The sequence below is a fragment of the Ammodytes marinus genome, assembly GCF_949987685.1.
Source record: "Ammodytes marinus genome assembly, chromosome: 15".
NCBI classification, from domain to species: Eukaryota; Metazoa; Chordata; class Actinopteri; order Uranoscopiformes; family Ammodytidae; genus Ammodytes; species Ammodytes marinus.
The window spans coordinates 3996256-4007869 of NC_137219.1; the positions used below are offsets into that span (position 1 = coordinate 3996256).

The 11614-nt window shown below is 40.4% G+C and overlaps 1 protein-coding gene across 1 annotated transcript in view; it reads left to right on the forward strand.

The window, feature by feature from the left end:
* Positions 1–828: 828 nt before the first annotated feature.
* The window catches only part of eif2ak3 (eukaryotic translation initiation factor 2-alpha kinase 3), a 47956-nt gene continuing 37170 nt past the window's right edge, over positions 829–11614 (forward strand). Inside the window, exon 1 of the mRNA XM_080041814.1 lies at positions 829–1368. Coding sequence (XP_079897940.1) covers positions 1025–1368 — 344 coding nt within the window. The 5' untranslated portion in view covers positions 829–1024. The remainder of the gene's footprint in view (positions 1369–11614) is intronic.

An 11614-nucleotide genomic window follows, 5' to 3' on the forward strand; every position in this document is an offset into this window, starting at 1 on the left:
CTCATTGTCATTGGGCAACTATCTGTACCGCTATACATGCTATAGGCCTATATTGATATGTATAACTCATGTAGTGTAAAATAATGTAAACATAAATAAGAAGTAAAGCTCAGTGGGAGGCATGCCATTCATTTTTACACCAGCTTACTTTTTTCAAATAAAAATGAATAAATGCATTTTTTTGTCTTTCTCCAAACATTATGTCATAGTCAGAGAGTCACCCCATGTTTGTTTATGTGAAAGTGAGAACATAACTCGTGATCAGGAACAGGAAATGTACCTGTCATACAGTGAAGCAGTGGAGCCACGTTGAAGCTTTCACATCGACCGTCTTGACAACTAGTTTTGAGTGACAGCTGCAACAGCCAATCAGGTGCTTACGATTCGCCAGCGAGGGCAACAAATGGACCAATCGGCTTGTTGTTTATCGGTATCGCCATTCTTATTGGCTAGACAACGACAACATCCCACCAATCATATACGCGCTGGAAGAATCGACATCGGGGACTTTTTTGCGTCACCTCGTCTGACAACCGCCCAAGTGCGCATGCGTCGATATGTCATGGCAGCGCTTTAGCCAATCAGGTGGACTGTTTGGGAGGCTGGAACGTTCTGTGCCCGCCCCTTTGAGTGACAGCTAAATGATGCAATCGTGTTCTGCTTAGTGTGCGAGTCTGCGTGATTGACAGCGAGCGGCGCAATGAAAAGTGTTCACATCGAAGTTGAGCAACTGCAGGGATTTTTCCGACCAATCGTGGTGTAGCAACGGGGCGGGACTTAGCGTTACCAAGGCAAGTCTTGAGTCAAGTATAAAGGGAATAACATGGTGTCCCAGCAGTGGCTGTTTATGTTTACTTAAAGAACAGAATAGAATCGACGTCTTTGCAAGATACAACGGACTTTCTATTATCCTTTTTGAAGTTGCAGTTGTTTTTTTACGTTCCAGTGTTTATGTCCAGATTTACAAGGCCAAGGCAGTGGCATGTAAATCTCATACTACTTCACTAATGTGCCAGTTTTACAAATGGAAAGGGGGCTTCACTTTGGAAACGTGAGCATTTCCCTGGTGCTCCTGTTGTTGTTGAAAGTGCTCATTGGAATCGGGACGTCGCAAATTCAAGGCTCCACCATAGTCGGGAGGGAGACCCAGTCCACCGGCGCCACTACCCGGGTTTCGGGGTCGAATTCCGGGGGTGAAAATCATGATGGTGATGGTGCCAGAGTCATGGAGCGCCTCTTGGGCAGCAACGTGGTGGGCGCCCCGGTCATTGTAGCTGACGTTACGGTTGAGGACGACGACAACAACGGGTCTACGGGGGACGCGGAAGAATCTTATAATGAAAGTAACGGAAGCCTTCCACCGACAAGGTAAAAACAAAAACAAAAATTGAATTAAAAATTTGGGAATGTGACGTAACGAGTACAAGCAGACAGCTAGAGCGAGACACCCATTGTCGGTCACTTTAACTGTGACAGGATTGTTAAATTAAACCACTTTTTAAAAGGTGCATGCCTTCCAAAATGACTAAATAAACAGAATTCAAACATGTATTTTTAGTCGTTTGGTATTCTCGTGCAGTGGGCGCGTGCCAAGTATTCCTCCGCCTCGGGCACAAAGTTGTTTTGATGGCAGTCGCGACCCCAACACACCCTGTCAGTCAATGGGGTAATATCCCAGCTGGCAGCTTCTCTATCTGTATTCTTACAAAAATCACAATTCAATACATATAATGAGGTGTCAGCGAACTGTTAGGGCCACAACATATGGAAAAACAGTGTTGACTTCTGCTAGGCTACTGGGCGCAGAGTTTCCACTCATAGTTTGAATGGAAAGTATACACAGACGTTGGGTAATGTGGCTAACTAGCGTTAACTATCTTTTTAGATTATTGCTTGTGGTTATTTTTGCATAGGCCTACACGTTACAGCATGTAGTAGATTACAGTGAAAGTGTCTAGAAAAAACACAATGGCATGTCAGGGCTTCACGCGCCCCCAAGTTCATTCACCACAAAGTTTGAAAGAAAGCGAGAGTCTTCCTTCGTGCGCTGGTTTCTGGCTCAAGTTTCCACCGTAATACAGCACCGAGGACGTGTCATGCACAGACATGTTTGGGATGTTGTTTCAGCTTATTGGCCGTGGTGGGTTGTATCGATACAATATCTGCATAACATAGCTGGAAAAGTCAGATTCTTGTTCCGCCATTTCTCCAGCTGTCTCCACATATCGGAGGAGTTTGTTTAGCTTATGTGGCAAACACGTTTCTGAGTGATGTAATATGAAAGCACATGACATGATTGTTCCCTGCTCCTTATAGCTGAACTATGGAAGATTTTCAGATGTTTTAATGTTGTTTTTCATTGGCATTTGGTCCACAATAACCATTTTCCCTAAATTTGACTAGACTATAGTTATTCACTAAATTCTATACCACGTGTCTACAGAGTATTTAGTAGGCTTCAGCTTTTAACGGTTTTCCTCACCCTTATAGTCGCCTGTATCTATCCTACTACCGAGTTAATTTGCTTTTAATCTATTATCACTCAGAAATCCCATTACACGAAGGAAACATTCCCAATCACTTGAGAACAGAGATAGCATCCTCATCACTTATCTCCGCCTGTCAGCAGCGCAGACACTGGTTCTTAGCTCATAAAAGTGCAGTTAAAATACACCAGAGTTTATACAGTTAATTGGAAATTCAGTAGAAGAAGAAATAGAGGAAGTGATACTCCCTGTGTTCCAAACATGGACCTATAAAGAAATCACATACTTTTTATTTGTACTACATACTAAATTACAGAAGAGTTTTAGGGCCACAGGATAGAAAAAAAAACAGATAAAGTAAGATATATAACTTTTTTGTGGGGTTAGTTTTGGTTAAGATAAATAATATTGCCTTTTATACTGAATTTGTATTAAATTATTCACATGTTATGTTGCTGCCTGAGTGCTGGAATCTGTTATTAACATCTCTTTATGGTCAAAATGTAACTTTTTTTTTATTTAAGTGGTGTAGTTTTGCTTAAGATACATGTTAAATTGCCAGTATGCATTGCATTTTTCTTGGAAATAAACCCAATGTTGCTCTAAAGCAAGCATTGGGTGGGCTCCTTATAGTCTCGTACCAATAACACAAATCAAACTTGACAAGCTTATATTTGACGTAATGACACACCGTCATGTAAAGGCCTTTCACTCGGCTGAGAAAATCCTCATGCATCAAAACTTTATAGCTTCAAACACACACACACACACACACACACACACACACACACACACACACACACACACACACACACACACACACACACACACACACACCCAGACCCTGCTATAGAACCCTAATGCTGTTGCTGTCCAGATTGAGATGGGATTCTTGGCGCAGTGGGTAGGGCATTGATTTAGCCTTTCCTTGGTAAACAGTAGGTTTTAACGCCCACCTTAGATGATTGGTGCAGTGTCTGTACTGTCTACTTCACCATTTGACTTATTTTATTATTATCAAGATCATTACAGATACTTTGGACCGTGTTACATCTTCTGAAATCATCTCTTTTTCCTAATTCCACCGGGTCCTCCACTAAATTATTCTCTGTGTAGTATTTTAAATGTGCTTCTGTCTGGTGATTTCCAACAAAACAAAGTTCAATCGAAGTCGGTCAGTAGACTGAAATTTTGTTAGACAGTGGGACCTTTTTTTTTTTATAGCTTTGTCGTGGCAGTTTCTTGCCTTAAAGGGGACATGTTATGCTAAATCTCGGTTTTAAAGGAGTATTTCCAAGGTCTACTAGAAAAGGTTTTCATGGTTTATTGTTCAAAAAACCCATTTGTTTTCTACCATTGCCCTTTTCTTCATCGCCTTTTCCATCCTTTTTTGCCTCTATCTCAAAAGGTTAGACATTGGGACCTTTCTTATAGCTATGTCGTGGCAGTTTCTTACCTATAATACAAACACTCACTGCCATAGTAAGAAGGTGATAAAAATGCTGTATTATTTCCCCCATTTTGCTGTCAAAGTTATTTAATCTTGAGGCTTACTTATACTTAAAAGCTATGTGACAGCCCCCAACGCATCAGATATCAGATGTTGTTATTTGGGATGCCACGCTGCAAACCAGCTTTGTCACAACAGGGAGCTACAGCTGAACACACACTGCAGTCAGCCCCATTAAGCTCAAGGATAAAACAAAAGCCATAAATAAAAAAAAATACTTCAGATTTTATTATACAGAAGTCATATTCAACTCTTCATTTAATGAACGCAACGTCAGGGATCTTTCCTTCCGTCTTTAACTGAGTAAAAACTTGTGAGGAATATATGCGATTAGTTGACGATGTTATTTGAACATTTTGAGTAAAATAGGGACGAAAAAATGGTGTGGTGTCACATGTTTTTCTTAATGTTTTTTTTTGTTCCTTTTTAAACAAAAATACAGTCGTTTTGTGTACACCCTTGTTTAGACTCAGTGCACACCAAGGCAAGGGTACACACTTTATCAAGATTGAAGATACGGTGACATAACTCTGGTGTTACTATTAAGTCAACACATGGTAAAGGACTAATAGGTGGGACACTGCAGATGAACAAGGTACATTATTTTTAACTTATACTGTATATTATCATGAAACTTTGCCAGTTGATTGCTCACACCAAAACCATTATCTTTCTACAACAATGTTTTCAGAAATGTTTGAATATACATATGCAAAGTTGGCAATATCTAACTAATAATGCGTACATTTGAATCTTTAAAAACGAAAATGTAGATGATGGATAAAGCCAGACTCCAGAGTTAAATTTTTTTATTACATTCATACAACATATTAGTGTCAATAGTTTTTATAGAACAGAGAACAAGAAGATTATGGATCCAAGCAAAATACCCAAAAATCAAAAAAAATTGACCAGTGCTTGAACAAAACATGTTTATTATGCCTGCTGCCAGCATTGTCTCACCTTATGTCGGTGTATGAGTGTGTGTATGAATGGGTGAATGTGGTAAGATATGTAAAGCGCTTTGGGGCTGAGAAAATCGGCTAGAAAGCGCTATATAAGTCAAGTCCATTTACCATTTATGTTGACATATCTCTTGTGTTAAGGGCAACACATGGTAAAGGTATGTAAGATAGATAAGGCTTCTGCAGTGGAGTATTGAGAGGACATTGTATCAGCTGTGTCCTGCCTGGCACCTCAGCTGCTGCAGAATAACTCTAGAGGGCTGATGGTCACACCCATAGACTCACTGTATAAACACCCTGCCATCACTGTGTGTGTGTGTGTGTGTGTGTGTGTGTGTGTGTGTGTGTGTGTGTGTGTGTGTGTGTGTGTGTGTGTGTGTGTGTGTGTGTGTGTGTGTGTGTGTGTGTGTGTGTGTGTGTGTGTGTGTGTGTGTGTGTGTGTGTGTGTGTGTGTGTGTGTGTGTGTGTGTGTGTGTGTGTGTGTGTGTGTGTGTGTGTGTGTGTGTGTGTGTGTGTGTGTGTGTGTGTGTGTGTGTGTGTGTGTGTGTGTGTTGTCTATTCTATACAGTTAACCTACCTGAGTGTGTCTGTCACTTTATGCTCCGTTTGCCTTTTCACTTTCCCACTTATAGACCCATAGACTCACTGCAATCACATCGTATAGAAACACCATCACCATTGCCTCGCTGTCTGTGTGTCTATTCTATAGAGTTTACACACACACACACACACACACACACACACACACACACACACACACACCCTCACCCTCCCTCTCCTCCCTTCTTATCCTTTATCTTATTCTATAGAGTTTTCACACACACACACACACACACACACACACACACACACACACACACACACACACAACACCTGAAAAAAACAGAACAGAAATAAAAGAAGAAAAATTACAAGGATGAAAAAAGGCAAGTCCATCCCATGTTATTATTCTATATACAGTTCACCTACCTGAGTGTGTCTGTCACTTTATGCTCCGTTTGCCTTTTCACTTTTCTCACTTGCTCTCTTACTCTAAACACCTTATTCTAATCACTCTCTCACACTCTGTCACTCTCTCTCATGATCGTTTATCACACATTGCATTTGTCTGCCAGTGCCGCCACTAATTGGCCTTGAGTCAACTTATATTAATCACTTTTTTTGGGTAATATGTTTAGAATCATTTGTTTGAACTAGTATTAAAACTAGTCCTTTCTCCCCTTTTGTTTTTGTATTCAGAATATTGAGCTAAACAGATATATATGTATTGTACATATCTAATTGTAATAACATTATACTCAAGGTTTTATTGATGCCAGATTTTAGAAATGCTTCCACAGAGGGTATATGAACTAACCCCATCTCAAAACCAAACAGTAACCCTGACTGATATAGTAGAAAGTCAATGAGATTAAGAATTTACAAAAGTGTGTGTGTGTGTGTGTGTGTGTGTGTGTGTGTGTGTGTGTGTGTGTGTGTGTGTGTGTGTGTGTGTGTGTGTGTGTGTGTGTGTGTGTGTGTGTGTGTGTGTGTGTGTGTGTGTGTGTGTGTGTGTGTGTGTGTGTGTGTGTGTGTGTGTGTGTGTGTGTGTGTGTGTGTGTGTGTGTGTGTTAGAATCAGCACAATGAGATAAAGAATCAACACAGTCTCTTGTTGGGAGAGTCACACGAGGCGAGAACAAACAGGTGAATAATTCATCACAAAGTCTGTCTGTAAAAACAACAACAACACAGCGTGACATATTCAACTGAAATCAGAAAATAATGAAGAAGGCATTTTGTATTTCAAGTGTCAACTATACGTCCTACACACACACACACACACACACACACACACACACACACACACACCGTCTCTGTCTGCGTCTATATGTCAATTTTGAAGCATTTTTTGTTGCATTAAATTCCTTTGTCTGTTGCTGTAGTGTTTGCAATGCACCCTATTTGTTAACACTGCCTTGCTCCTTTCTTCCCCGTTACCTTTTACACACATGCATTCATTGCTTTTATTTTAGTATCCTCCCTTGAGTCTATATTCTATATACTCCACACTCTGTTTACAGCCATCTGTCAAGAGAAGTGTTGCTGAATTTTTAGAAATGTCCAAAGAAATTAACCGTGATTAAGGTGGGTGGCCCTTCAGATGGGCCAAAAAAAAAAAAAAAAAGTATGTAGGCCTATATGAAAAACATATATACAATAAACTTATGAATAATAATAATTTATAATAATATAATATGAAATTTTCATAAATATTAAAAATTAAGCCTTTATATCTGTCACATATTTAAAACACAAGGCAAAATGTCTTTCAAGAATCAATTCATTTTCAGCAAGTTATTGTTAAAGGCCTACTTCACCGGTTGGAATATGAAGGTGTATTGAAATCTCTTTCTGTGATGTCACAGAAAGAGAAATGTACGGTTAGACAGTGAGACCATAAAACACTCTTTCTGCCTTTTCTCAGGCTAGGATGATCCGATTTAATTTTTTTTTGCACATTTATAATTCATAGGATCTCTGAGTTCAATACACCTTCATATTCCAACCGGTGAAGTAGGCCTTTAAGTACGACGTTAGCAGTATGTCTCTCTTGACTTCCATAAGGCAAATTCATGAACTGTTTTTTTGTTGACAAGAAAAACAAAACTTGGACTTAACATAGTCACAGCTGGCTTTCCACTGTATTTGTCCACAGTGTTAAACTGTCAAATTAAACACTTTTTGGGACTAAATGACCTCTAAGTACTGCCTAATTCAGGCCAGCCGTTTGAAACAACATATCTCCACTTCTTCCTGTGACCTTCCAAGCCTTACACAACCTCTGCCTCTGCCTCTTTCCAAGTCAAACAGACGGGCTCCTGTGTTAATAAGTGCCTCCTTGTGACAACAACAATGCTAACCACACACACACACACACACACACACACACACACACACACACACACACACTCACTCACACTCACACCCTTCATCATTTTGCCTGGACAAACAACTTAACAATATGTGTAATGTCACTCAAAAAACTGAACAAAATCAACACCCTTTTTCATGATCAGATTTAAACCAATGAATGAACCCATTACTCCTTTAGGAAACCTGCTAACTCGAATGCTTTGTTGACAACATCATAACTTCCACACCATAGATGTATTGTGTTTTTAAAGTGACTATTCCTCTTTTATTTTCTTCCAAATTAGATTTTCTAGCACTTGAAACACACTTTTTGTCCTCAAATCTTTCATGACGGACATCTTGAAACAGCGTCTATGCTCCCGTGATGTCAACATTTCTAAGTTGCTGTCACTAGCGGTTGTTTTCATTTGATTTATTATTATATCCCCGCTCTCTCCCGCGCCCCGCGTATCCTGTCGTCTATAAATATTCTAGATCTTTCTGTTTGATCCGGTAGCTGCTGTCTTGTCGGATGATGGCTGTCACCTTTTACAACGCTGTGCCATCTATACGTTACACACACACACACACACACACACCACTCGGGAGACTGTGTGTGTGTGTGTGTGTGTGTGTGTGTGTGTGTGTGTGTGTGTGTGTGTGTGTGTGTGTGTGTGTGTGTGTGTGTGTGTGTGTGTGTGTGTGTGTGTGTGTGTGTGTGTGTGTGTGTGTGTGTGTGTGTGTGTGTGTGTGTGTGTGTGTGTGTGTGTGTGTGTGTGTGTGTGTGTGTGTGTGTGTGTGAATATATATGTTTGAACCTGAGTGTGTTCTGGAGACTTGGTGTGTACATCTGTCTTTCTCCTTGTGTGTATGTTTAAAACTGTGTGTATGTGTGTGTGTATGTTTAAAACTCTGTGTGTGTGTGTGTGTGTGTGTGTGTGTGTGTGTGTGTGTGTTTGAAACAGTTTGTGTGTGTGTGAATATATGTTTGAGCCTGCGTGTGTGTCTGGAGACTTGGTATGTACATCTGCCTCTCAGCGTGTGTGTGCATATATGTTTGAACCCTTTTTGTTTTTTTATGAGTCTGTGTGAGAGTGTGTGTGTGAATCATGCTTGTGCCTTGTGAAAGTGCTGGCAGGTTTTGAGGTCTCCGTCGGGGCCTTTTCAGTCTCAGCACCTTAGGGAGCAACTTGGAGGTGAGAGAGGAGAGAGGACAGCATCTCTGTTTGAACCTGCTACCCCCATCACACACACACACACACACACACACACACACACACACACACACACACACACACACACACACACACACACACACACACACACACACACACACACACACACACACACACACACACACACACACACACTCTCCCCTCTCCACCCTTAGGGCCCGTGTAGCAGGCAACAGCTCTTGTGGGCCGCCTTGGCTCCCACCAGCCTACTGCTTAGCAACAGCCAATGGGATGAGCCGGGTGTCTTTTCAACCAATCACGTCGCAGAGATCGTCTAGTGCTCAGAATTTGAGTTTAGCCGCATGCGTCTCTGGCTGACTATAGTTAGGTAAAGGGAGAAGAAAAAGAGGAGGAGGATATTTGAATTATTTTCCTTTTTTTTTAGGGAAGGGGAGAGTTCATTTTCGTGTTTTGTTTTTTTCTTGCATTGATTCAGTAGTCTAGTCTCCAGTCTGCTTCTCTCTGTAACCAGGGAGATGTGGTGGGGTTTATTAATAGCAGCTGTCCCCAAAATAACAGGTCAAGATGGAAGAGGATTGAGGAGTCAAGATTGAACTCCGGATGGGAAGTTTTGAACTGAGCACTTGTTAAAACTTGTACAGTAGTTGTTTGACATTGCAGAGATCTTAATGTAGAAGAACAACTGATACATGTGAGTTATTTTAAAGGAGCTTAGATCAACCATTTTCTTTTAGCCAATTTGATCATGATTCTATTTTACCTCATGTAACAATTTGTATTTGGTTTATTAATTTTTTATTTTTTGGCATTTTCAAGCTTTATTAGACAGTACAGAGTTGAAATGGGGAGACAGAGAGAGAGGGGGATGACCTGCAGTAAAGGATTCGAACCCGCGACCACTGCAACGAAGGCCGCAGACAATATTGTACACGCTCTATCCACTACGCCACCGGAGCGCCCCATTTGGTTTATTAGGCGTTTTATTATTCTGTGTAACTCCACTATTTCTAAAAATTGCTCTTTATAATCGTATTGTTAAGTTTTCTTACGTTACCTAAACGTTAACCATCAGTTGCAGAAGTTGGTATGTAAAGTCCCTAGACATATTTGTTAGTCAATTGCCATGATATTTGTGTTTTTATTGAAAAAAAAAATCAAAATAAAATGATCAAACAGGTTGACAGACAACAGTAATATTTTCAAAATAAACTGTCCCAACACTTGTTTTTTTTTTCAAAAAGAGTCAAATAACTATAGCAACAACACACCATTTAACACACACACACACAGACACCATTTATCATAAGTGTCATATGCAAACAATACGGTCGGATTGAATTTATTGGGTCAGTGGCTATTTTGGTAAGTCGGCAGCCCGGACCCATCCTGCAGCACTGCAGTAAGGGTGGGGCAGAGAGAGAGAGAGAGAAAGGTGTAGAGAGAGAGAGAGAGAGGGAGAGGGGAGAGAGAGGGAGAGAGATGAAAACAAGGAGTTAGCTTCTAGTTCAGTGAGACCACGCTGTCTTGTTTTCACTCTCGGCGACGGCTCCTCACTGCTTAGCAACAACCAATAGGAAGCTCCGATCAGAGCTCTGGCTCAACCAATCAGGAGACGAGAGAGTGGCGCCATAGAGTTTGGATTTTATCACATGTGTTGGAGAGAGAGAGAGAGAGAGAGAGAGAGAGAGAGATAGGGAGATAGGGAGAAAGGTGATGGCAGTGCTTTTTAAAGTGTGTGTGTGTGTGTGTGTGTGTGTTTTAAAGCTTGTAGTACTAGAAGTTTTTTTTCAAACCACACCCTTTGCTGTGTCTGCGGTGGTCTGCTGCAGTGACCCTGATGGATGGCAGTTGGTCGATTATAAAGCAGATTGGTCTTCACACGTTGCTGTGCCAAAGACATACACACACTTGTTTATTTAAAACTGTTTAGAGAACAGTTATACAACCATTGTAAGTCACATTATGTCAGCTGTGTCTTTATGCATTGTGACATGTTACTGGCATGTCTTTAACACGTGTGAAACAAATATAGGTGGAGTTGTTTTAACTTTTTCTAAACTTGGGACATTTAATCTAGTGGTGTTATAAGTGCTCAGATAAATAAGTGTATACTTCTCTTCCTACTCATGTCCGGGCATGTCAATTCTTGTTAATGGAATATATATTGAAAACATACTTTTATTTTGTTAACTAACTACATTTTTTGCTTTATTTTGACATGCCTTTGATATAGATGTCTTCCTCCATTCATTTATATCAGACAGTGTTAGACACAGGGGAACAGATTCATGTTTGCCAAAGAGAAACAGCAGGTTGTGGCTTCATGCTGTGCTGTGCTAACTGCCTGCAGGTACTGTATATACGCCTTAACATAACTGCATTGCATTGTGGGATTACTGCAATTGATATACTTAAAATAACTCTAATTCATATAACTAAGATATTAAAACTAGCTATAACTCACTCCAAGCAGATTATAAATACTGGTATAGTTTTCCTGTATGGAGGACTTCAGACTAATCCTCACTCTCAATAAATAATCCCAAAGAAGTATTTAAAAGCC